The sequence below is a fragment of the Nycticebus coucang genome, chromosome 16 (assembly GCF_027406575.1).
Source record: "Nycticebus coucang isolate mNycCou1 chromosome 16, mNycCou1.pri, whole genome shotgun sequence".
In the NCBI taxonomy this organism is placed as follows: Eukaryota; Metazoa; Chordata; class Mammalia; order Primates; family Lorisidae; genus Nycticebus; species Nycticebus coucang.
The window spans coordinates 71,612,383-71,638,871 of record NC_069795.1 but is presented as its reverse complement, the minus strand read 5'-3'; the positions used below and the strand labels follow the sequence as shown (position 1 = coordinate 71,638,871).

The 26,489-nt window shown below is 38.1% G+C and overlaps 2 protein-coding genes across 8 annotated transcripts in view; one reads left to right on the top strand and one right to left on the bottom strand.

Moving 5' to 3' along the window:
• The window catches only part of MIX23 (mitochondrial matrix import factor 23), a 29,661-nt gene extending 13,938 nt beyond the window's left edge, over positions 1-15,723 (top strand). For 4 of the 7 annotated variants that reach the window (XM_053565325.1, XM_053565331.1, XM_053565330.1 and 1 more), the window contains 4 exons: positions 2,640-2,765; positions 6,255-6,401; positions 11,408-11,467; positions 14,742-15,136. In XM_053565325.1, the coding sequence (XP_053421300.1) occupies positions 2,640-2,765; positions 6,255-6,401; positions 11,408-11,467; positions 14,742-14,822 (414 nt within the window). In that variant the 3' untranslated portion in view covers positions 14,823-15,136. Of the gene's footprint in view, positions 1-2,609; positions 2,766-6,254; positions 6,402-11,407; positions 11,468-14,741; positions 15,137-15,416 lie in introns of those variants that run through there. The other 3 variants (XM_053565327.1, XM_053565329.1, XM_053565332.1) reach the window with 3 other exon arrangements.
• A 5,378-nt stretch (positions 15,724-21,101) lies between these two features.
• LOC128567807 (securin-like) lies at positions 21,102-21,810 on the bottom strand. Its single transcript, XM_053565321.1, has one exon. The coding sequence runs from the start codon at positions 21,765-21,767 to the stop codon at positions 21,159-21,161; it is 609 nt and encodes a 202-aa protein (XP_053421296.1). The 5' UTR covers positions 21,768-21,810; the 3' UTR covers positions 21,102-21,158.
• Positions 21,811-26,489: the final 4,679 nt, after the last annotated feature.

Genomic DNA, 26,489 nt, shown 5'->3' with positions numbered 1-26,489 from the left:
CTACCTACCCATTTTTAGTTAATTTTTTTTAGTTAATTTTAGTTGTTTAGGTTCATATAGTTAAATATATTGTACATATTTATGAGGTACATGTGCTGTTTTGGTACAAGCATCTAATGCAGTGGTTCTTAACCTGTGGGTCTGAACCCACAGGAACTGTATTAAAGGGCCACGGCATTAGGAAGGTTGAGAACCACTGAGAATGTGTAATCAACAAATGAGGGTAATTAGGATATCCCTCATCTCAGGCACTACCATTTCCTTGTGTTCAGAACATTCCAATTCCTCTGTTATTTTGAAATAGACGATAAATATTGAGTATAGTTGCCCTGCTGTGCTACCAAACACTGGATCTTACTCCTTCTAACTGTATTTTTGTGTCCATTAGTCATCCCCTCTTTATTCTCTCCCCACTACCCTTCCCAGCTTTAATTTACCTATTTTTTTTACTCCCTAAATGGTGCTACTGTCATTTGTTTGGAATTTAAAACCATTTTACATACATTATGTTACACTGTATATAGCACACTACTTAAAATTGTGGTTGCTTTGTGAATATTGTGGTATTATCCCCTAAGAATTCCAGTTTACAGAGGATACCATCAACAAAAAAGAAAGATACAGGAAGATGAAATGAGATAAAGAATGTGGTTTTATTTTATTTTAACACATGAATGATTTTATTGTTAAGATTAATATATTTTATCAAATTGCACATCCACATGAGTGATTGCTCACATGAATTTTTTAGACTAGGAATTTTTTTTGTTTGTTTGGTTTTTTTTGCAGTTTTTGGCCAGAGCTGGGTTTGAACCCGCCACCTCCGGCATATGGGGCCGGCGCCTACTCCTTTGAGCCACAGGCGCCACCCATTTTTTTTTTAGAGATGGTAGAGTGCTATGGTGTCACCGCTCACAGCAACCTCCACCTCTTGGGCATAGGCAGTTCTCTTGCCTTAGCCTCCTGTGTAGCTGGGACTACAGGCACCTGCCACAACTCCCAGCTATATTTTGTTGCAGTTTGGCTGGGGCTGGGTTAGAACCTACCACCCTCAGTATACCCAGTGGGCCACAGGCACTGCCCAGACTAGGAATATTTTTAAAGTGCGAAGAACTAGGTTTTACACCTGATGTTTATCTGTGTTTTATTAGTCTCAATTATAGACTTTCCACAAGCCATTTCTCTTTGAGATGTAGAAAAGGCTACTAAATTCACTGAAGATTAATGGAACAATAGAAAAAATTTAGGCTACAGGTTTAGATTGAATGGACTATTATCATTGGAAACCAATGTTCCTTAATGGAAAATTGGGCAGGTAAGTTTTAGCATTTCCATAGGAGAGAATATTTATGCAACTATTATAAACGTCCAGAAGGCATTTTTAGTAACAAGGGCAAAATGCTCATCGTATAATGTCATAAAGCAGGACTTTAAAATGTTACATAGTATCTCCATTTTATTAAAAATATTCATTGATAATAGGGAAAAAAGACCAAAGAGACATGTTAAAATATTGACAGTGGTTAACTATGGATGATTTTATTTTCTTTACAAATTTTTCTAAAATGAAGGTAATGCTTCAATCCCAATAAAAGTTTATTTTAACAAATGGATGTGGAAAGAAATGAAGGAGCTAGTTTCAGTCAGGGATTTAAGTTTGTCAAAGTTTAAAGAAGTAGGATGGTACATATGTTGAGGGAGACAGAATCAAGCAATTGCTTTTAATACATACACATATTAATATTGACTTTTGTCTTGGATGTTTTTAATAAGTATATTCCTAGTATTTTGTAATTCTGTTTTCTTTGGTTTTTCAGTAATCATGGTTTTTTGGTTGTTGATATTTGGGTTTTTTATAAATTTGAGAAACAAGAAAAAGAAGAGTGTACTGCTAGAAACATCTGAAGACAGAATGTAGGTGATGCTCACCGTTCTCTAGTGACCAGTGAGAAGGAGTGTGCTCATTAGAATGTGGGGAGGAGAGGCTATGCTGGGTGGTCATTGTCACCAGGCTAAGTTCCCTGCCCTTTTGGTATCATTTTTCTTTTGGTTGGTTTTTAAGAGTTGAAAGCTTTTTAAGGGAGAGAGTATCCAGGGTCACTAAGGGTAAAACTAATTCCAACTTGTTCTGTGAATATGGAGGCCATGAAGAGTTTTGATTTCTTCTCTAGCAGCATGTTTTGTTTAACCTATTTTTATTTCAAAAATAATACTTGACTACAAAAAACGAAAAGGCTAAAAGCCAAAGACGGTATTTTTTTTGCTGCATTGTGATGGAGAATCTGTGGTAAACAAGTTCAGTAAAACTCTGTTGACTGTAAGTTGGAGATGGAAAGAGCATGTGCTGTTTAGTAAGCACCATAACAACAAATAGATTAAATATAAGTAAGACAGTCTTAACCCTCAAGATAAACACAGTTGACCAGATTTGGTGCCCACTGTTATAATTTCTATTACTTAACCTACCTATCATCCTTACATAATAAAGATTTTCTATGGTTGTACTTTACCTTGGTTTCCCCACTTCTAACTTAAAGAGTTATAAAAATATCAAAGAGCTTTATTTTTTGCTTAAATACTTATTTTTTATTACTTAACTTTCCATTCAGGTTATATTCTTTTATTTTAAATATACATAGGAATTACTCAAGGTGATGAGGACAATTGATGACAGAATAGTACATGAATTAAACACTACGGTTCCAACAGCTTCCTTTGCAGGGAAAATTGATGCCAGCCAAACCTGTAAACAACTTTATGAGTCTGTAAGTGTATCTTTTGAATCTTCTTTCACTTCTTTTTATGCCTTTCTTTGCAGACAGAATAAGAAATCTATAATCACGTAACTAAACTGTGAATAAAAGAATGACATCTTCATGTTTCCTTGCCCACATCTGAGGGTGTATACATGGGTCATTATGAAAGTTTTGAGATACACAAATACGAAGAAACATAAAATCCATGCAGATGGAAAGAAATTAAGACTAAGTCCCAGCAACACCAATAAGCTGAGCAAGCTGAAACTTGCATGGGTCAATCAGAAAGGATGCTTCCACTTGTTTCTTGGAATAGAAATAATGGATAATAACAGTTTGTCTCAAAACCTTTGTAGTAACCTGCGTATATAAATTTTGATCTGGTTTCTACAAACTAAAGAAAATATATGATCGTAATTATGAACAAATCTGTGAAGGGATGGTTCTAAAAGAATGGGAGCTGCCATTTTTTAGCTTCTGCATTTTCACCCTTTAACTTAAGGAGACCTGCACAAAAGGAATGAAGAGGGGAGTAAAATAGTAAAGTGTAACAGTAACAAGAGGAAGAACTTTGAGTAAATCAACCCTAAAAAGCCAGACAGCTGATATATGGGAGAATTAAAACCCATCACACCTTTTAGATGGATAGATAGATCGATCGATCTTCTTTTCTTCCCCCTTTTCTCATCAGGAATGAGAATAGCATTTGGCAATTGGGAGAGAAGGCAAGCCACAGATAGTGTCCTTTTCTGAAGCTTTGGTTTCTCAAGTATATATTTTTTTATTGCCTCCCTTTATTTCTCTTTAATTTACAAAAGCAAAAGGAAATAATGATGCAGTTAAAATTTTTTATAATTTATTTACCTATATCCTTTTATTAACTTGAAAGTTCAAATGATTCTTGTTTTAGGCTCTATCACAGGGTTACTTTATATGCCTTCATTGTCAAATAAAGAAAACATTTAAAACCAAAAGTGCATTTCTCAAATTCATTTTAGGTAAGATTATTTACATTAATAAAATTTGGGACATAAACTACTGATATTTTTGTCCTGCTTTGTATTAAAGTATATATGTTATTTTACTGAATGATCAGATAAGTATCGTGGCTTGAGAAAATTGTGAGATTGTGCACTTTATTGAATAAAATCCAGCATTGGGAGTAGGTAGTATGAGTATAAGTCCTAATTTACTATTATGTTGTTTGATAGTTCACTTAGTTTCTTTAAGTGCCACTGTTTAAAGAACTAGAATTTATGGTCATGTTAGTGATAGTCCCTTCTCACCTTACTAACCATATAATCTCTATAATCTATTCAGTTGTTTCAGTTTATAATCTTCCTATCAATCTAGAGGTTTATAGTATAGTGATTAACAACCTCCATTTCAGATCTAGAATAAACTCCACCTCTGTTACTTCCTAGCTGGATGACCTTGAACATGTTCTGGTCACTACATGACCTCTGCCACAGCTTCCTTATTTATAAAATAGTGTAATAATAGTACCTAGTTCATAGGGTTGTTAGGGGATTAAGTGAATTAATATAAAGTGCTTATTTTTTTTTTTTGTTTTGTTTTGTTTGTTTTTGTTTTTGTAGAGACAGAGTCTCACTGTACCGCCCTTGGTAGAGTGCCGTGGCGTCACACGGCTCACAGCAACCTCTAACTCTTGGGCTTACGCGATTCTCTTGCCTCAGCCTCCCGAGCAGCTGGGACTACAGGCGCCAGCCACAACGCCCGGCTATTTTTTTTTTGTTGCAGTTTGGCCGGGGCTGGGTTTGAACCCGCCACCCTCGGCATATGGGGCCAGCGCCCTACTCACTGAGCCACAGGCGCCGCCCATAAAGTGCTTATTGTACTAAGTGTTTTGCATGTAAATGCTGTTGCTACTCTAATGTCTTAATCCCTTTGTTGAATCAGGATAAATTTGGGACTGCTCTGTTTTAGATATCCTTGTGTATGCGTTTGGGTTTTTCTTTGTGTGCATCTGTGCCCTAGAGGGATTTAGCAACATGTATGTCATGTAAAGGATAGTTTATAAGGTAGCTTTGCACTGGGGATCGGGCCTGCAGCAGATATCTACCCATGCCAATAACTAACATCGAATATTGTCTCAGTCAAGAAGTAGAACTCTGTGAAATGTCCAAGTTCCTTATTAGTCACCCGGACTTAGTCCCTGACCCAGCTTTCTTTTATAGCTGAAGGAGTATTTGCATTTTCTAATGATAACACTTCTTCATAGGAGTTGATCAGTAAAGTTACTATGAAGCACTGATTTTAGAAATTCCAAATCTCAAAAGTATACTCATGGTAAAAGTAAAATAATTGCAATGAGATTCCCTTTTCAGAGCATGTACCCTTCAGTCTGAAATTTTTCTAGCTTTACATTGTTTATTCCCAAGATAAACATAAAAATCAATGCTGAACAGGCTTGGCGCCTATAGCTCAGCGTGTAGGGCACCAGTCACATTCACCGAAGGTGTCAGGTTTGAATCCAGCCCAGGCCTGCCAAACAACAATGACAACTACAACCAAAAAATAGCTGGGCGTTGTGGCTGGCATCTGTAGTCCCAGCTACTTGGGAGTCTGAGGCAAGAGAATCACTTAAGCCCAAGCGTTGGAGGTTGCTGTGAGCTGTGTTGCAACAGCACTCTACCCAGGGTGACAGCTTGAGACTCTGTCCCTCCCAAAGAAAAAAAAGAATCCATGCTGGACAATAAAAAGTCTATGAACTTGAAACAGGGCTTTACAAATGCAAAATTTGGGAGTATAATCAAAACTTGGCTGTGATCATGGAGTGTGTTTGAATCATTACTATCCAACCCTGTGAACCAAGACAGAAAATAGTAAAGAATTGTTTTTGTTAGCTTTCTTCCATTAAGATGGAGGTTATTAAAGAGTTGTTCTGTCAACTTTCAAATCAGTACACACAGCAGATGCAACCGCTGATCTGTGCTTCATATGTAAGTTTCCTTTATCAATACTTATTTTGAACAGGGCTTTGTCCTACATAGGTTTCTCTACATAGCTTAGTTTACAATTTCTTTCACTTCTTGACACCAAGAGATTGAAAAAATTATGAAAGGACCAAAAAAGAGAGGAAGGAGAGCAGTGAGTGGCTCAGAGGTGTGAGCAGGTGTATGTAGGATAGAGGAACATATGGATGGAATAAATACAGAGATTGGGGTAAGGGAAGGCTGAAATGAAAAGCCCAGCAGGGGAATGCCGGGAAAGGAGCAGGAAGTGCTGGGAGCATATTGAGGAAGGAGACAGCCTGGAGCCTCATACCTGCCACCCTCAGAGTTGCTTCCTTCTATCTATTTTTAGATGATATAGCTGATTCATACAGTCTTCTGTTCCATGAATTCAGTTCTGGAATTGTTTTAGCACTGTTTTAGAAAGTATTAAATTTCTCTCGTATCAAAATGTTTTTTAAAAAACAGTAAAATGTGATAAATTGATGTTCCCCTCCCCCTTTTCCTCCCTTTGTTCTTTTAGTTGATGGCAGCTCATGCCAGTAGGGACAGAGTCATAAAAAATTGTATAGCCCAGACCTCAGCAGTAGTAAAAACCCTCCGAGAAGAGAGAGAAAAGAATTTGGACGATTTAACGTTATTAAAGCAACTTAGAAAAGAGCAGACAAAGGTAAGTTGAACAGAGTTAACATTTCTCAGGCAAAGTTTTTCCAGTTGTACCCAAAATAAAAGCTGTTTTTATTTATTTATTTATTTATTTATTTATTTATTTTGCAGGGGGTTTTTATGACCAGGGCCAGGTTTGAACCCACCACCTCTTGAATATGGGGCCGGCACCCTACTCCTTGAGCCACAGGCGATGCCCTTTAAAAGCTGTTTCTAATATGAAAAATTTGGATAAGATACGGTTATTGAAAAAAAGATAATGAGGAGATTAGTGCTTTATTTTCAATGGGCCTTATTTTACTGCATTAAGGTATTGGTAAATTAATGTGCGCTTCCTAAGCAAATGCAGCTTTAGCTACAATAAGTATATGATTTTACTTTGTTTCCATTAAGGCTCAGTATAGAACAATGCCACATCAGAAATTCTAAGGAAATCACATCTGTGCAGTATCTACCTTTTGACACTTACCTTGAGAAGAAACATTTCTTTTTTTTTTTGAGACAGAGCCTCATGCTCTCCCCCTGGGTAGAATGCTGTGGCATCATAGCTCACAGCAACCTCCAACTCCTGGGCTCAAGTGAGTCTCCTGCCTCCGCCTCCCAGGTAGCTGGGACTACAAGCGCCTGCCATAACTCCCGGCTATTTTTTGGTTGCAGCCGTCATTATTGTTTGGTGGGCCCGGGCTGGATTCGAACCTGCCAGCTCAGGTGTATGTGGCTGGCATCTTAGCCACTCGAGCCACAAGCGCTGAGTGGAGAAGAAACATTTCTTAATGTAGTTATAGTTTGAAAATATTTACTTCTGGTTTCATTCTGCAGAAATTTGCTGAAATATAATACAGAGTATTTAGCTTTAGTATATTATTCTCTTCATCCATAAAAGTATAGTACTATTTAAATATAATCAGATACATGAGTACATCATTATAATTTATTTCCCTGCTATATAGAAGTTGCTGTGGGTCTTTGGCCTTTTTTGGATGCATTTTTTTTCCATTTCATTTCCCACCCCTGCTATGTTTTCACTTTGAAGAAAACATCAAGTACTCATCCAGGGATGTGTCAGAAGAAGCCTCATTTTCCCAAGATGACTCTAATGTAGACAGAATGGAAACCTCAGAATATAGTTAATATAGCAGAACTGTTTCTTTATAGCCCTTGTGTGTGACATGTTAATGAAACAGCTGAAATAAACAGCATATTTTATTATATGGAAATGCATTGCTGTCTTTTTTTTTTTTTGAGAGGACTCTTTGAGGGAACTTTTTGTTTTATTTACACATAATTTACAGAAAATAACAGTACAAAGAACTCCCATGTACCCTTTACCTGTGTTCACTTATTGTTTATATTGTCTGACTTACCTCACAGTTCAGTAGCTCCTACCTACTTTTCTCTTCCCTCCCTCCTGCTCCCTGTCCTCCACATACACCTACACATATAAACGTATTTTTTTCCTCTGAAGCATTTTGAGAGTGTATTGGATACGTTGTACCACTTTACTCCTAAATTCATTAGTTACATCCTAAAACGGGCTTTTTTTTACCTGACCACTGTGCAATTAGTAAAATCACGTTCATATTTTAAGATGGCACAATAGTTGACTTTCAGATCCTTGCAGAATGGAGTCATCCTTTTTATACAGAGCAGTCATAAAGTTTGCCTTTTGATTACTGGATATAGGCAAACATGAAAAGGAGATGTTGCCATCTCTTAAAATCCTGTACTAGAAAAGAAAAGAAAAGCCTCTATATACAGGTGCACAGACCAGGCTGCTACACTTTCTAAGTCATCCTATTGATTCCAGGTGTCTCTTTGCTGCTTTTTCATCAGGCAGTGGGGATCCCTCACACAGTGAGTCTGTGTGATAATGCTCACCTTACTCTGCTCTCTCTGTTCATGAAGACCTATGGACAGCTGGCTGAAGTCTAGGTGATTTTAGATTTCAACAGACTTTTAAAGCTATTAACAGGAAACTATAGGGCAAGGCTGTTAAACTAGAAACTGAAAAAAAATTACTGTTTGCAAATTAAGTTAGAATAGAGTGACTCTTGTTAGTGAGGGACAAAGTTCAAAATTCTAAACTACTGAGTGTTTTGGTGTGATTGTGTCACACAATTTGCTGAACCCTCACATCCACCCCTATACTTTTAGAGCCCAGAGAAAATCACCAGAATGACCAAGGAGGGGTTTAGAAGCCAATCAGAGTTAAATGAGGTGTGCTTTCTACTCTTCTAATTTAATTTATAGAGTTAGGAAGTAACCATGAGTCATATGTAAGCAAATAAGGAAATGTGAAATTTCTTTTTTTATTTTTAGTTTGCTATGAAGGTTATGGAATCACAGAGAGAGCTCTTAAGAGATGTTTCAGCTCTACCTCTTCATTTTCTGAATGAGGAAACTGAGACTCAGATACTAACTGACATCCCCAAACTCATGAGCTAATAAGTGGTAGAACTCGGGCTTTAAGCCATTTCTTCTGACCCTGAATTCAGTCAGTTTCTTTACATTAAGTTGTGACTGATAGTCAAATTTCAGTGAGTTTAGTGAGCACACTTTATTTAGATACAGAGATGCAAGTCTAAAAATCTTCAGTTTTTCCCTGAATTTCTACCTCAAAAAAAAGCACCTTCCTTGCTGGAACTCTATAACTGTTGTGACCTTTGAGAGGAAATTTACCTGTTGAAGACCCAGCACCTTAAAAACAACCATTTTAGGGTGGTGCCTGTGGCTCAGTGAGTAGGGTGCCGGCCCCGTATACCCAGGGTGGCGGGTTCAAACCCACCCCCAGCCAAAAATGGCTGGGTGTTGTGGCCGGCGCCTGTAGTCCCAGCTGCTCGGGAGGCTGAGGTAGGAGAATCGCAGAAGCCCAACAGCTGGAGGTTGCTGTGAGTCCTGTGACGTCATGGCACTCTACCGAGGGCAGTAAAGTGAGACTCTGTCTCTACAAAAAAAAAAAACATTTTAGAGGTGACACTTTATTGATGTCATTGACGAACTTGTGAACTTGTACTAAAAAAGTTTTAACCATTGTTAAGAGCAGGTGTTGTGAGGGGGGGGACTCAATGTCTTCTCTCTTTTTTTTTTTTTTTGAGACAGAGTCCCTTATGTTGCCCTTGGTAGAGTGTTATAGTGTCACAGCTCACAGCAACCTTGAACTCTTGGGCTTAAGCAATTCTCTTGCCTCAGCCTCCCAAGCATCTAGGACTACAAGAGCCTGCCACAATGCCAAACTGTTTTTTGTTGCAGTTGTCATTGCTTTAGCTGGCCTGGGCCAGGTTCGAACCCACTACCCTCGTTGTATGTGGCTGGTGCCGTAACCACTGTGCTACAGGCGTCAAGCCAATGTCTTCTCTTTTTGGATGGTTCTAATTGTTCAAAGATTTTTTTATATATGTATATATTGCAGAAATCTGCCTTCTGTAATGTATACATTACATGCTGTAGTGACACAGGATGAGTCTAAACCTTTATCTACATGACATCCCTTTGAATACTAGAGAGCTGTTATGAAGGCTATCTTGGTGACATGTCATCCTGCTGTCCAGCTAAAGTTGATGTTTCTTTGGCAGTGAGTACACACTTCAACAGAGCAGTGAAACTTCAATGGTTTTTGTCTGTATGGCTGATTAATATGTCAAATTGAGGTTTCTTTCTTTGGTGGGCTGCTTTAGGCTTGTTTTTACTTTCCAATAAAGGACCAGTTATCAGAAGTGCAGTCCTTTCCTTCCTTCCACAGTTCCAGCTATTGTACCTACCTGTGCTTTGGTGCCAGTTCTGAATCTAGGAAGGGAGTTTGCAAAGGAGCCATTGGATCAGTACCAAGTTCCATTCTTATTAGTGTTGCATGCACATTTCTCAAATCTCCTGCCCAAGCTATGCTCCTACTTGGTCATCATCTTTGGCCAAGGTTTCAGACTCATGGTTGCCCAGATCTTTTCAGACTCTCTTGGCATTTTGTTCCCAAATTTGGTCTGTTTTTTGACACTGGCCTGAGGAAAACATCCTGGTTTTAAACTTTCTGCTGCCTTAACCTGTAGTTCATACTTTATTTTCCTCATGTTCCTGAGCATTTAAGCCCTCTTCCTGGAACTAGCTAGATTTTTTCCAGTCCTCTGACCAGATATAACTGGGAGTATTATGGGTCCTGCCGTCTGGCCCTAGCAGTGGAAAATTGGCTACTTTTCTTGTGGAGTAATTAGGTTGGCAGTTACAAAGAAGGTTGTGAAGACATCATTTTTAGCCTCACACCTCTGGTTATATGGTCAAGCCATGGGATCATGCCTTTCTAGATCACTTGGGCCTTGTGTAGTCCTTATCCCTGTTTTTCTGCCTGATTCTTTTTTCTTATTTCTCTATCTAAATCATGTTTCCACTTCCTTGTCCTTCTTTTTATTCCTCTGTGCTAATCTTTGCAAGTCTGTAGTTATATAATTAATTTCTAGAACTAGAATTGTTGGGTTTAAGGACATTGTAAATGTACATTTTTGTTGAATCTTGCCAAATTGCCCTCCATACAACTTGTAACAATTTATACTCTTACTAAGAATGTGTATATCTTTTCCCACACTTTCACTAATGGTAGGTTTTATCAGACTTCTAAGTATTTTTCATTTTGTCATATTATAGCTTAATTTGCATTTCTTTATACCGAGTAAGATTGAGCTTTTCTTAATGCCTTTTCTAAGAAGAATTGACCTTTTATTTTATATGTTTATTATTCATTTGTATGTCCTGAAATTTTTTGAAATTGGAAAATTTTTTGGTATTGAAATTTTTTTTAATTTTTAAGGTGATTATAATATGCAGCAAAGCTTGAGAACCATTGTTACAGAAGACTAACAGTTGATTAGATACAAGGAGAGTGAGTTATGTCAAAGGAGGTTCAAAAGTCTACCATTAACAGATAAAGATACAACAGCAGCAGCAGAGTTTGTTGGGAAAACAGAATAGAGTATGGTTTTAGTTCTTTAAACTTCATAACTTTAATTTTTTTTTTCTTTTTTGCAGTTGAAATGGATGCAGTCAGAATTGAATGTTGAAGAAGTTGTAAATGACAGGAGCTGGAAGGTATAAAACAATGTTGGTTCTTAGAAAGAAGTATAAATAGCAGGAAAGCCAAACTAGCCAGGGGAAACCAAGGGAAGGAGAGTAAAGAGCACCATGAAGCTCGAAGGAGCTTAGGAGAGTAGAGATCATTCATTTACATTTACAACTGAGGATTTTTCACCTTTTATTGGGGGATTGCATTTAGTGTCTAAATAAAGCCATCTTCTAAAAATTAGCCAGGCACAGTGGCTTATACCTGTAATTACAAGCACTAGGAGGCCAAGACAGGAGGATCACTTGAGGCCAGGGGTTTGAGACCAGCTGGTGCAACATAGTGAGACTCTGTCTTTAAAAAAATTAGCAGAGCCTGGTGTGGCTTGTGTCTCTAGTCCTAGCTAAACTAATCAGGAGACTGAGGTGGGAGGATTCCTTGAGTCTATGAATTCAAGGCTGCAGTGAACTATGATTATGCCATTGCACTCCAGCCTGGGTGACAAAGTAAGACCTTATATCTTAAAAAAAAAAAGCTTTATAGCATATATGGTAGAATTGTATGACTTGCCGTCATAACAGAATTGAGAATTAGAGACATTCCTTTGCCCCCTCACTACTCATTACAGGCATATTTGATGTGTAGAGTTATTCTGCTTACCTCAGAACCTTCAAGGAGCTCAGTTGTTAAAATTAGCCTTTTGAACTCAGTTATTTTTTATAAATTTTCATATCATTAGCTCTGCAGTTGCTTGCCTTCTAATGACTCTGATCATGAAATATTTTAGTGTACATAGCTTTCCTGGTATCTGATAGGCTTTTTATTGCTAATAGATTCACATGCTCTTTATTACCACTACATAGTTCTGATTAGGACCCAGACTGGGGGAACCAGATATCAGGAATTTACATATAGTCAAAAATCACAAAACTCTGATTTAGTTTTTTATAAAAGTGGATTCATTTACCCTCTCTATAACTCCTAATCTAAAAGATTTCTGCAATTTTTGGCCGGGGCTGGGTTTGAAACCACCACCTCCGGCATATGGGGCCAGTGCCCTACTCCTTTAAGCCACAGGTGCCGCCCCCTAATCTAAAAGATTTCTAAAAACAAAATCTGTTAAATCTGAAAAGATGAACTGAAAATTGTTTCTCTTTTTTGAATTTAATAAAATAGAGTTTAAAGCTATATGCTTTTAAAAGAAAGTTTAACTGTACCAAAAGTGGAATGAGTGTATCAACTTGCTGATATAAATTGCAAAATTGATTTTTTTTTTCGCTTTATCACATTTCTTTATCTTATCCTCTTTACCAAGATTTCTTATTCTTACCCTTTCCACCAATTTGATAAGGTGTTTGCTACTTGAAAGATTATGGTGGTATTTGTCCATTTATATTCTCTGGAGAAGTAATATTTACTCTCGAGAGTGGATGAAGGAGAGGTTCAAATGAATATCTGGTTTGAATAACCAAGTGTGGAGGTTATGACATATGGTAGAGTGCTATGGCATCACAGCTCACAGCAACCTCAAACTCTTGGGCTTAAGTGATTCTCTTGCCTTTGCCTCCCAAGTAGCTGGGAGTATAGGCGCCCACCACAATGCCCAGCTATTTTTTTTTTTTTTAGAGATGGGGTCTTGCTTGGCTCAGCCTGGTCTCCAACTTGTCAGCTCAAGCCATCCACCCATCTTGGCCTCTCAAGTGCTGGGATTACAGGAGTGAGCCACCGCACCCAGCCATTTGATAATAGTTTTAAAGAAAATATGCTCTATCCACTCAACTGAAAATGAAGGCCCCCTGTTGTTTTAAGAAGAAGGAAATTCAGCTGTGATGTAATAGACCAGCAAAGGCATATAGGAAATCATTTAGGAAAAGGATCTGGAGCTGCTCAGCCAGGTGGTATGTATCATCCCAACTAGTGTATCAAAGGCTGAGGCTTCCTCTGGTCTGAGCATTAGGAATTTCAGGGAAGTATCAGGACTGGAAACTGGAGTGAAATGACCAAAGTGCTGGAAAAAAATCTATATAATTTCTACATTAAAAGAGATATGGTATGTGTACACATACCTCTTTTAATTGTGAGATATGTGTACACATAACAAAGAATATGTACTATGTAGAATTTAAAGAATGTTATTAAAATGAATATTCAGGTATCAGAATATTTAGAACTTAAACCAGTTTAAGAACTCTAATGCTGGTATCTTAGAAGCTCCCTTTATATGTAGTTTTTTTGATAGTTAATAGCAGTCAACATTGATGATTTTAAAATGATTTATACCTTTATTAAAAAAATAAATTCTGAGAAGAAATTCTTTTTGATTTTAGAATATTTTAAATTGGACATTAAAAATTGACATGTGTTTCAAAAATTTTTTTATATTAAAGGATATATAGTAAAATTTCTGCCTCTTATCCCTCTCCTTCAGCTATCTCCTTCCTTTCTCTTATCTCTGAAAGGATATAGGTATTTCTAATTTTATGTATGTATTTATTATTCTGCCTTCATTACACAAATAGAACTGTGTTGTCCACACTTTGTTTTTTTCCTTTATTATATGTTGGAGATCTTTTCAAAGCAGAACATAAAGAGCTTCCTTATTCTTTTTTTAAGCTTACGTAGGTATTAAATCATCATACAATTTTTTCTTTAACACAGTTCCATGTTGAGAAACATTTAGTTACTCAGTGTTCTTTAAACATTTATGATTATTTTTTATTTAGATTTTTAGAAAAGGTAAGTAGAACAACAACAACAAAAAAACTATGAATTCATACAGTTGAGCAAAAAATTGGTCCATCTGGCAAGTATAACTACTTGTGAGAAGGACCTGGCACACATTTAGAAAGTACGACAAATTTTTTTTTTTTTTTTTTTTTTTTTTAGACAGAGCCTCAAGCTGTCACCCTAGGTAGAATGCTGTGGCATCACAGCTCACAGCAACCTCCCAACTCCTGGGCTTAAGCAGTTCTCTTGCCTCAGCCTCCCAAGTAGATGGGACTACAGGTGCCTTCCACAATGCCCAGCTATTTTTTGGTTGTAATTGTCATTGTTGTTTGGTAGGCATGGGCTAGATTTGAACCTGCCAGCTTTGGTATATGTGGCTGGCGCCTTAGCTGCTTGAGCTACAGGCACTGAGCCTACAACAAATATTTAATTAATAAAACAATTCTATAAAAAAGTACAGTAAAAATCTTTACCTTTAACTTATTTTAGATATTTTTATCTAATTATCAAATTATATCCAGATAATTACTAAATTAACTGGCTCTTAATGGTTTTTCTTTCTTTTTTTTTTTTTAGAGACAGTCTCGCTTTGTCGCCCTCCTTAGAGTGCTGTGGCGTTATAGCTCACAGCTACCTCCAGCTCTTGGTCTTAGGTGATTCTCTTGCCTCAGCCTCCCTAGTAGCAGGGACTACAGGTGCCCGCCACAACGCCCAGCTATTTTTTGTTGCAGTTTGGCCGGGGCCGGGTTTGAACCCACCACCCTGGATCTTTGAGACCAGCACCCTACTCACTGAGCCACAGGTGCCACCCATCTCTCTTAATGGTTTTTCCTTAAATAATTTAATTTTATTAAAAATACAGTAGAACCTCGATAGCTGACCACTCCCTACATTGATCACCTCCTTAAGTTGACCTAATTTTCATAGACTGGACATGCATCACATGTACATATTAGTACAGTGGGCCTAGTTCCTTATGATGACCACTTCTGTATTTTGACTAGTTAGTTATAGTCCCTTGGGTGGTCAACATATAGAGGTTTTGCTATATTAAAATTGTCTTGTAAATGGACATTAAGACCGTTTATGTACTTAGCACCTGATAATTCAGTTTGAACTGTTAAGGAAACTCTTCTGTTTTCTAGATCTGGTGATTTGGGACAAAAATGGTAATATCTTACTGAATTTAGTTCCAGGCCTGCTTTATTACAGGTTGACTCAGTGACTTTTATTTCTTTTTAAATATTATAGGTGTTTAATGAACGCTGCCGAATTCACTTCAAGCCTCCAAAGAATGAATAAAAAAAAGAAAGATACTTTTTATTTAAAGGACCGGGTCATCTCATAAGAGCTAAGCATGACAGATATCAACAGGGCAGGCTTCCTAGGATGATTTCTGAGCCAACAGTCCAAGACCTTTTGTTGATTTCAGCCTCACTTAGCCAAGACCTCAAATATAAATAATTCTGATAATTGTGGAGAAATCAACTGCTATTTTATACTGATTCTATAAAAAAAAAGTTTTGTAACTATTAAAATAATTTTCTGACTCAGTGTATGTAATTATTTAACTGTTTTCTATGTTGAGACAGTAAGTTCTCATTAGAGATTTGCACTTTCAAAATCTGATTTTATGGGCAGCGCCTGTGGCTCAGTGGTAGGGCGCTGGCCCCATATGCCGAGGGTGGCGGGTTCAAACCCAGCCCCGGCCAAACTGCAGCAAAAAATAGCCGGGCGTTGTGGCGGGCGCCTGTAGTCCCAGCTGCTCGGGAGGCTGAGGCAAGAGAATCTCGTAAGCCCAAGAGTTAGAGGTTGCTGTGAGCCGTGTGATGCCACGGCACTCTACCTGAGGGCGGTACGGTGAGACTCTGTCTCTACAAAAAAAAAAAAAAAAATCTGATTTTATTTGTATTGTACTTTTTTTATTTTTACAAATTTATTGGCAAGGATGTGGACCTCTTTGGTCACTGATGAGTTTAATTATCTGATTTATCTTTGTGGGTTGATTATAATAATTTCTTATTTATTGTTTGATCTCTGGTCCTTGATTCAGGATATGGGTTGATTGTAAAAGGGTGGTATTATGAGCTGGACACTGTCGAAAGAAGGTTTTTTTTTTTTTTTTAGTATCTTAATTTATTTTTGAATATAAAAACTTATTTCAGGTAGAATCCTTTCTTGGATAGTATTTCCATAGACACTGAAAAGGAAAACAGAAATTCAGGAAAGGGAAAAGCAGGAGGGCTTACATGATAGTAAATGAGTTGGTAAAAATCCTACTGTAATCACAGGATTTGGTCATTGCAAGGAAACACTAATACAGAATGATTATTTATGTTAGTGTTCTATTGCTGCTTCACAAACTATCACAAAGTTAGTAGCTTAATATCTTATTACGTCCCTGCTCTGTGGATCAGAAATGCAGGTGGAGAGAGTCTCACTATGTCACCTTCGGTTGAGTGCTGTGGTGTCATAGCTCACAGCAACCTCTTAATTCTTGGGCTTAAATGATTCTCTTGCCTCAGCCTCCCAAGTAGCTGAGACTACAGGCACCCACCAAAATACCCAGCTATTTTTTTGTTGTTTAGCAGGCCTGGGCCAGGTTCAAACCCACCACCCCAGGTGTATGTGGCCAGCACCCTTAACCACTGAGCTACAGGTGCCAATCCATAACTTTTTTTTTTTTTTTAAATTCATTGGGCATACAGAGAACCAGGTTACACTGACTGGATTTGTTAGGTAAAGTCCCTCATGTTGTGTCCTGCCCGCAAGAGATGTGTCACACACCATGACCCCTACCCCTGCCCTTCCTCCTTCCCTTTCTCTGCTCCTCCATTCCACCACCCCCCACTATGTCAGAATTGAGTATATTGGATTCTTCTCCATTCTTGTGATGCTTTACTAAGAAGAGTGTTCCACCTTCATTCAAATTAATAGAAAAGATGTATAACAGTGGTTCTCAACCTTCCTAATGCTGCAACCCTTTTATACAGTTCCTGTGGGTCTCAACCCACAGGTTGAGAACCACTGATGTATAGTCTCCATCTTTTTTAGTGGATGAATAGTATTCCATAGTATACATATACCACAGCTTGTTAATCCATTCCTGGATTGGTGGGCATTTAGTTTTTTTCTGCAGTTTAGCAATTGTAAATTGAGCTGTGATAAACAGTCTAGTGCAAATGTCCTTATGATAAAATGATATTTTTTCTTCTGGGTAGATGCCCAGCAATGAGATTGCAGAATCAAATGGGAGGTCTAATTTAGTTCTTTGAGGATTCTCCCTACTTCCTTCCAAAAAGGTTGTATTAGTTTGCAGTCCCATGAACAGTGTAAAAGTATTGCCCTCTCTGCACATCCAAAGCGTCTGTAGCTTTGAGATATTGTGATGTGGGCCATTGTCACTGGAGTTAGGTGATAGAGTGGTTTTAATTTGCATTTCTCTGATAATTAGGCACGATGAGCATTTTTCCTATGTTAGCCATTCATCTGTCTTCTTTAGAGAAGGTTCTATTCCTCTCTCTTGCCCATTGATACAAAGGATTGTTGGCTTTTTTATGTTGATTAATGAGTTCTGTGTGGATCTTAGTTATGAAGCTTTTGTCTGATTCATAGTATGCAAATATCTTTTCCCATTCTGATGGTTGTCTGTTTGGTTGTTGTCTCCTTACCTGTACAGAAGCTATTCAATTTAATTAAGTCCCATTTGTTTATTTTTGTTGTTGCAATTGCCACTGAAGTCTTCTTCATAAAGTCTTTCCTCAATCCAATAACTTCAAGTGTTTTTCCCACATTTGGGTCTTTGAGGATTTTTATTGTTTCATGCCTTAGATTTAGATCTGTTATCCATCTTGAATCGGTTTTAGTGAGTGGAGAAAGGTGCCGGTCCAGTTTCAGTCTTTTACACGTGGATATCCAGTTCTCCCAGCACCATTTATTGAATAGGGATTCTTTCCCCCAGTGTGTGTTCTTGTTTGGCTTCTCAAAGATTAGGTGGCTGTAATATCTGAGTTTCATTTCTTGGTTTTTTATTTCGTTCCAGATGTGCCAATACCATGCTGTTTTGATCACTATGGCCTTGTAGTACAACCTAAAGTCTGATAGACTGATGCCTCTGGCTTTGTTTTTATTACTAAGAATTGCCTTGGCTATATGGGATTTTTTCTGCTTTCATACAAAACAAAGAATTATTTTTTCCAAATCTTAAAAGTATGATGACGGTATTTTCATGGGGATTGCATTGAATCTGTAGATGCTTTGGGAAGTATGGACATTTTAACAATGTTGATTCTTCCCAGCCACGAATATGGTACGTTATTCCATTTGTTAATATCTTCTGCTATTTCTTTTCTTAGGGTTTCATAATTTTCTTTATAGAGGTTCTTCACCTCTTCATTAGGTATATTCCTAGGTATTTCATTTTCTTTGACACTACTGTGAAAGGAATTTTGTCGATTACCTTCTCATCTTGGCTGTAATTGGCATATACAGAGGCTACCAATTTGTGGACATTGATTTGATATCCTGAGACATTACTGTATTTTTTTTTTATCACTTCCAGGAGTCTTATGGTTGAGTCTTGGGAATTCTCTAAGTATAAGATCATATTGTCAACAAAAAGAGAGAGTTTGACCTCTGCCCCCATTTGGATGCCCTTTATTTCATTCTCTTGCCTGATTTGTATTACCTAGAATTTCCAGCACTGCGTTGAATAGTAGTGGTGATGGAGGACAACCTTGTCTGGTTCCAGTTCTAACTGGACAAGCTTTCAGTATTACTCCATTCAATATAATATTAGCTGTGGGTTTGTGGTAGATGACTTCAATCTGTTTAAGAAATGTGCCACCTGTGCCTATTCAGTGTTCTAATTAGAAAAAGATGGTAAATTTTATCAACTGCTATTTCTGCATCTACTGACAAGATCATATGGTCTTTGTTTTTACTTCTGTTGAATGGTGAATTAGGTTTATGGACTTGCAGGTGTTAAACTAGCCTTGTATCCCTGGGATGAAACTTACTTCATTGTGATGTATGACTTTTTTAATGAGAAGCTGTAATCTATTGGCTAGGATTTTACTGAGAATTTTTGCATCTATATTTATTAGTGAAATTGGTCTGAAGTTCTCCTTTTTATTGGGTCTTTTCCTGATTTTGGTATCAGGGTGATGTTTGTTTTGTAGAATGTGTTGGGGAAGATTCATTACTTCTCAATTTTTTGGAATAGTTTCTGCAGTATGAGCATAAGCTCTTCTTTGAAAGTTTGATAGAATTCTGGTGGGAAGCCATCTGGACCAGGGCATTTGTGTGTGTGTGTGTGTGTGTGTGTGTGAGAGAGAGAGACAAAATCTCACTATGTCATCCTCAGTAGAGTGCCATGGCATCACAGCTCACAGCAACCTCCAGTTCTTGGGCTTAAGTGATTCGCTTGCCTCAGCCTCCCAAGTAGCTGGGACTATAGGTGCCCGCCATAACACCCAGCTATTTTTTTGTTGTAGTTGTCATTGTTGTTTAGCAGGTCCAGGCTGGGCTCAAACTTGCCACCCTTAGTGTGTGTGGCTGGGGACCTACCCACTGAGCTACAGGCACCACCCAGGACCAGGCATTAATGTTTCTTTGGTCTCAGTGCTTGAAATTGGTCTGTTCGGGAGATCTAGTTATTCTTGGTTAAGTCTAGGGAGAGGGTGTGATTCCAAGTATTGATCCATTTCCTCCACATTGTCAAATTTCTGGTCATAGAATTTCTTGTAGTATCCAGAGATAATCTCTTGTATCTCAGTGAAATCTGTTGTTATTTCCCCTTTTTCATTTCTAATCACGGTTACTAGAGATTTTACTTTTATGTTTCTAGTTAGTGTGGCCAAAGGTTTATCTATTTAAAAAAACAAACAACTTTTTGTTAATTTCTGAATGATTTTTTTGTTTGTTTTTAATTTCATTACTCTCTGATTTAATTTTGGTCATTTCTTTTCTTCTGCTGGGTTTAGGATTAAATTGTTCTTCTTTTTCCAATTCCATAAGATGGTTTGTGAGTTTGTTGATGTGCTCCGTATGTTTTTTGAATATAGGCATCTAGTGCGATAAATTTTCCTCTCAGGACTGCTTTTGGTAACTTGTGTCTTCATTGTTGTTATGTTTGAAAAAATTAGCATTTTCCTCTTCTATCTCTTCCTGAACCCAACCATCATTCAGCATTGATTATAAATTTTAATTACATCTGCAAAGCTCTGTCTCCAGGTCATGTAACATAATCACAAACATTAACTCTCATATTCCTAGTCTGAGAGATTAGGGTGGGACATCTTGAGAAGCCAATTTAGGATTCTGCCTACCCTGGTGATATAAACTCAAGCCACCTGACTCTGGCCCAGTTTGATTGACCAATGAGGTCTCTTGATAGGTATGTGTACATTGACTTTCACCAGATTATGCATTTGGAAATTAGCAGTAAAAGTATGAAGTACCCACCATTCTTGCAACAGAACTTTTTTTCTTGAGACAGAGTCTCACTCTTATCACTCTGGGTACAGCGCTGTGGCATCACAGCTCACAGCAACCTCAAACTCTTGGGCTCAAAGGATCCTCTTGTCTCAGCCTCCCAAGTAGCTGGGACTACAGGTGCTTGTCTAGTTTTTTGTTTGTTTTTTCTATTTTTAGTAGAGACAAGGTCTCACTTTTGCTTAAGCTGGTCTGGAACTCCTCAGCTCAAACAATCCACCTGTCTCGACCTCCCAGATTGCTAGGATTACAGGTGTGAGACACCACACCTGGCCGAACTCTTTTTGAGCTCTTGCTGTAGATCATGCTTTTAGTTTGTTGGGAATATTAATAAAGAAGACCTACTTTTGTGGGCATAATTAGTGGGTTCAACAAGAAAAATTTTGTAGGGATCAGCAGTGAAAATTTCTGTAAAATTGATATGTAATTTTTTTTTTTACGTGTTAAAGAAATGCTTTATTAATACAAATACACACTAGCTATAAAGCACTAAGAAATTCAAGTATCTATGTCATAGCAAACAGGTGGCAACTCAACATCCAAGGTCGACAGAATGCTTGAAGGAGACTGCAATGGATCAGATTCCCATGGTGGAGAGAGCATCTTCACAGGTGAAGGGGGACCCAGCTTTAACAGCTTTTCAAAATTTCTCTCCTCATCAAGAATCATGAGAGGCACTCCATTCAAGGGGAGGTCTGCAATCTGGTGCTCTTCGGGCAGGTCAAAACTCTCAAAATCTAGAGGATTGAAAGGAAAGAATTTTTCTATTTCTGGATAGGTGTCATCTGCGGCAGGAACAGAGCTTTTTGCTTCAGTGGTCTTCTCAATCACCTTTTTTGCAGGAAAGTTTAGCTGTTTTTGTTTGAGGGGTCCATTAGTCTTTACTGACTTTTCTGTAGTTCTGTTGACAGTTCCCAAAGCCTTTCTGGCAGCTTTAGGTAAGGCTGACGGAGCATCAAACATTTTGCCAACAAGTGGTGTTGAAACCTGAGATCTCCCATCTAAAGCTTTGACTGAATGTCTAGACTTCAACTTCAGCCCATCTTTAGGAGCCACACGAGTGGCTGGTTCTCCATTTTCCTTATCGACAAAAATCAGAGTAGCCATTCTGGATTATTTTAAGAGCACAGCCGATATGTAATTATTTTTGAATGGGTGAGTGAGTTGAAAGGATGGACACAAAAATGACAAGACAATGAAGATCTCCCTGACAAAAATGAAATGACAATGAAGGGCTAGTGCTTAGGAGGGAATTCACATCCTTGGAAAGGATTCATAACAGCCCTTCCAGAATTTCAGGTCTGCCAAAATAACTAGGTAAGCCAATTACATTAGTAAGATCACTGAATCATTCCAATATAACACATATTACGAACAATGCAGTTATGGCAGTGTGGAGTGATTTAGTATAAATGAATAGGTTTAGACTGTGATGAATGGCAATTAAAGCCACAAATATGAAGAAAGATGGATGACACATTGCTTTTGAAAGTTGCTTGCTGAAACAGAATGCCTTGTGTATAATTACTGCCTTAGAATAATTAGTTGATTTTTTTACTGCTTGAAGTATAGGTAGGAATTCAGTGACCCACACACAAAAAAGAGGAGAAATAGATATCCAAAGTTCAGAGATGAGTTTGGTCCTTCCTGAGTGGAACAAAATGCAGCCATATGAAGAAACACCTGTGATAATGTATTTGCAAATTCTTTTTAACAAATATTTTGAATACCTTATGCATTCTAGCATTATTAGCCATTATTGTTACAATCCTGAAGAAAACAAAAATACCTGCTCTCAGAGAGCTTACCTTTAGTTAGAAGAGAGATAATAGTAAAGAACTAAATTATATAGTATGCTAAAATATGGTAAAGTTCAATGGAAATTAGGAATGGGTGTGGAAAGTGGGTTGCAAACTACTGTTTTCAGATGATTGGAGAATATTATAATGCCCTTGTCTTTGAAAACTTATCTTGAGATGGGAATGTACAAAATAGGTGTAGTAGCAAACAAGGGCATTTTCTAAAAGATCCTTCTCTTTTATAAGTCATGCTCCAGAGATAGCAATTTGGGAAGCAGAGTGATAACATACTCAGTGCTATTGCAGTCACCCCTGCTAATGTGCCACATGTCCAGGAACAATAAATTTGTAATCTCCTTGTAAACTTAAGAAGTTAATTAAACACGTGGTCCCATTTAATGTTTGTTTATTTATTTGTTTATTTACTTATGTTTAGAGATAGGGTCTCGTTTTGTTGTCCAGGCTGGAGTGTAGTGTCATGATCATAGCTCACTAGAGTCTTGAACTTTTGGGCTCAAGGGATCCTCCCACCTCAGCCTCCTGGTAACTGGGCCTACAGGTGCACACCACCATACTCTTTATTTTTTGTAGAGATGGGATCTGGCTATGTTGCCCAAGCTGGTTGGCCTCAAGTGATCCTCTGTGGTCCTATTTCAAATTAAGAAAAATGAATATCCATTTTATCTCACAACACTATGTTGGAGAAGAAATTCAAAATATTAATAAAAGGTTTAGGGCGGTGCCTGTGGCTCAGTGAGTAGGGCACTGGCCCCATATACCGAGAGTGGTGGGTTTGAACATGGTCCCAGCCAAACTGCAACAACAAAAAAAATTAAAAAGGTTTAAGCAAAAATAACTCCCAGCTTTTGAGTGCAGTGGCCACCTGAGGGCACCCTTGTTAAAGGGAAGAGCATTTGGCCTAAGTAAATTTGTGAATCTCCTGCAAATCCCTCTCCTGTGTGTTAAGGGATACCTAATTCATTGACACTTAAAGATAATAGCTATTTAAAAAATAGTTACTATAGGTGAAATAATTTTTCCACTTCAGTTTTTAAAACTAGCAAGCAAAATCTGTCTCCTGCTTAAAAACCTTCAATGGTTTCCCACTGCCTTGATGAGTACAGATTTCTTAACATGGCTTAGGAAACATGCTCTCAGGCGCCTGCTTTCCTCCAGCCTCATTGCACTTTGTGGCACCTTGTGTTCTCCACCAACACTGAACTACTCTGTGTCCCCAGAAAAGACCCTGTCTTGCCTCTGAACTTCTATGTGTGCTCTCACCCCTGGCCAACCCCACCTGCACTTAAGGTCTCAGCTATCACTTCCTTCAGCAAGATGACACTTTTTTTTTTTTTTTGAAACCGAGTCTTACTATGTTGCCCTTGGTAGAGTGCTGTGGTGTCATGGTTCACAGCAAACTCAAACTCTTGGGCTTAAGCAATTCTCTTGCCTCTGCCTCCCAAGTAGTGATCTTTATCACACCATTAAATTGCTGGTTTCTTTCTTTCCTCCACCTGTTTTTGAGGGCTGGCCATGTGGTTCTCAGTGCCTGGCACTGAGAATATAGGGGGCCAGTGCCCTACTCATGCATGAGACACTGCTGGCTTCCTGTTCTACCCATTTTTCTCTTCCTTACCAATAGAATGCTGGTTTTGTTTAGGGTAACTGTATGTCCAACTTCCCTTGCAGCTCCAGGTAACAAAGAGACAGTTCTGGCAAATGAGATAAAAGCAGAAAATGGCTGGACATGAGGATGTTTTTTCCTGGTCCAGTGCTTCTTATATTGCTGTTTAGAGCAGCAATGCCTGGATGGCTCCTTGGGAGAGACTGGCCCCTGTGTCTGAACTTCAAGCACAATAAGGGAGGCCTCAGAAGCCTCCAGGGGCCCAGGATAAGTTTCTGGCCCTCTCCTGACTGAGGAACTGGAACTAGACAGAAAATGATTAATTCTCTCCCTTGGGTAGGGGAAGAAATCTGTTTCCCAGAGAAAACAGTAGGCATTGCCCATAACCCTGGGGGCAATCATATACTCTGAATCTACCCTTGAATCCATACCAGTCATTTAAAAACCTGGTCTATGGCAGAAAATTCTCTAAGTGCCTGCCAGATAGCTAGGATTGATTGAGTTCCTCACCCATGCAAGGCGGGAGTATTCTCTTAATCTGTCTCTTTGGGGTCAGGCAAAATAATTTCTGCAATTAAATACTCATTCTGACTCCCAGATTCCACTGCAAATTTGGTGGGAGAAACACTTCAGAAATGTAATTTTTCCTTTAGTTGCAATGGTCCTAAGGGAGGACAGTTTTCTTGGGGGAAAATTTGTTCCTTTAAGCCTTTAAATGGCAAAAACTTTCAACCAATCTTTCCATCAGCAGTTTATCCAGTTGTAGGTCTATTTTCTTTTCATTCCTCTGGAAATCCCAACAAATCTTGGAGAATAAGCCTAATTGTTCAAACATTACTTCCTAATCCTTTAAAATAAGCTACTCCCTTTTTAAAAAGCATCTAGGTGAATGTTGTTTTTAAACTATTCCAGTTTTTAACTTTTTAACCAATTTGTAATTTGTTATGGTATATATGAAATATGGATCCAAATTATTATCTTCCAAAATGTAATTTTTTTAATGACATTTAGTAAATAAAGATTTTCACATTGCTTTTATTTCACCTGGCTTGAACAAATTTGGCTATATTCTGACTTTTTTTTTCTGTTCTCAGTGTATAGTCTGTATTTAACCTACTGCCAGATGGTGAAACACTTTGTAATAAATTTCAAACTTTAAAATAAAATTTCAAGGCTCGGAGCCTATAGCTCCTTGGCTAGGGCATCAGCCACATACACTGGAGCTGGTGGGTTGGAACCCAGCCTGGGCCTGCCAAATAGCAATGACAACTACAACAACAACAATAACAACAAATAGCTGGACGTTGGGGTGGGGCGGGGACCTGTAGTCCCAGCTACTAGGGAGACTGAAACAAGAGAATCACTTGAGCCCAAGAGTTTGAGGTTTCTGTGAGCTGTGATACTGCTGTGAGCTGTGACACCACAGCATTCTACCGAGGACAACATAGTGAGAATCTGTCTCAAAAAAAATAAATAAATAAAATTTCAATTCCATTCGGGCAAGTATTTTCATTAAACTGTTTCCCTTTATGCACAGTAGCATGTACCCCTGACTGTTGCTAGAATCACCTAGATAATTTCCTAGAGATTCTTATTTAATTGACTTGCCATGGTGTTCCATCCTGGATTTATTCTTAATTTGTAAATTAAATGATGCTAATATGCAGGCAAGATTGAGACTTACTGCACACATTACTTGACTTTTCTTTCTACTTATTTTCATTTATTGTTATGTTATTTTAACATGAAGAATACCTAACCAGCATGAAGAATACCTAACCACACCTAACCAGTAAAATGCTATACAGTCATGTGTCGAATGAGAGGGATATGTTTTAAGAAATGTAGTGTTGGCAATTTCATCACTGTATGGATGTTACAGGATGTACTTATATTAGGTTGGTGCAGAAGTAATTGTGGTTTTTGGACTATGAATTTTAAATCGTTATAACTAGGTTCAAACACATTTTTGTTAATCAAGATAGGAACCACTACAATCAAAATATTGCTGCTGAGAAATAAGTTTATTTTTTCCTGTAGTGTAAAAATCCATGCTTTGCAAGTCAATGAACTCTTGGAAAGCATTTTCTGCATCCTGCTGGTTGTGGAAGCGTTTTCCCTGCCAGAAGTTGTCAAGAGGCTTGAAGAAGTGGTTGTTGGTTGGCAAAAGGTCAGGTCAATATGGCAGACGAGGCCAAAAGTTATAGTCCCATTCATTTAACTTTTGAAGCATCAGTCGTGCACGGTGCAGTACAGCATTGTTGTGGAGAAGAATTGGGCCCTTTCTGTTGACCAAGACCAGCTGCAGGCATTGCAGTTTTCAGTGCATCTCATCAATTTTCTGAGCAGACTTCTCAGACGTAATGGTTTCACTGGATTCAGAAAGCTGTAGTGGAGCAGACCAGC

Excerpts from the sequence above, each read along its gene's own strand:
- LOC128567807 (XM_053565321.1), bottom strand. The coding sequence starts at position 21,767 with ATGGCTACTCTGATTTTTGTCGATAAGGAAAATGGAGAACCAGCCACT.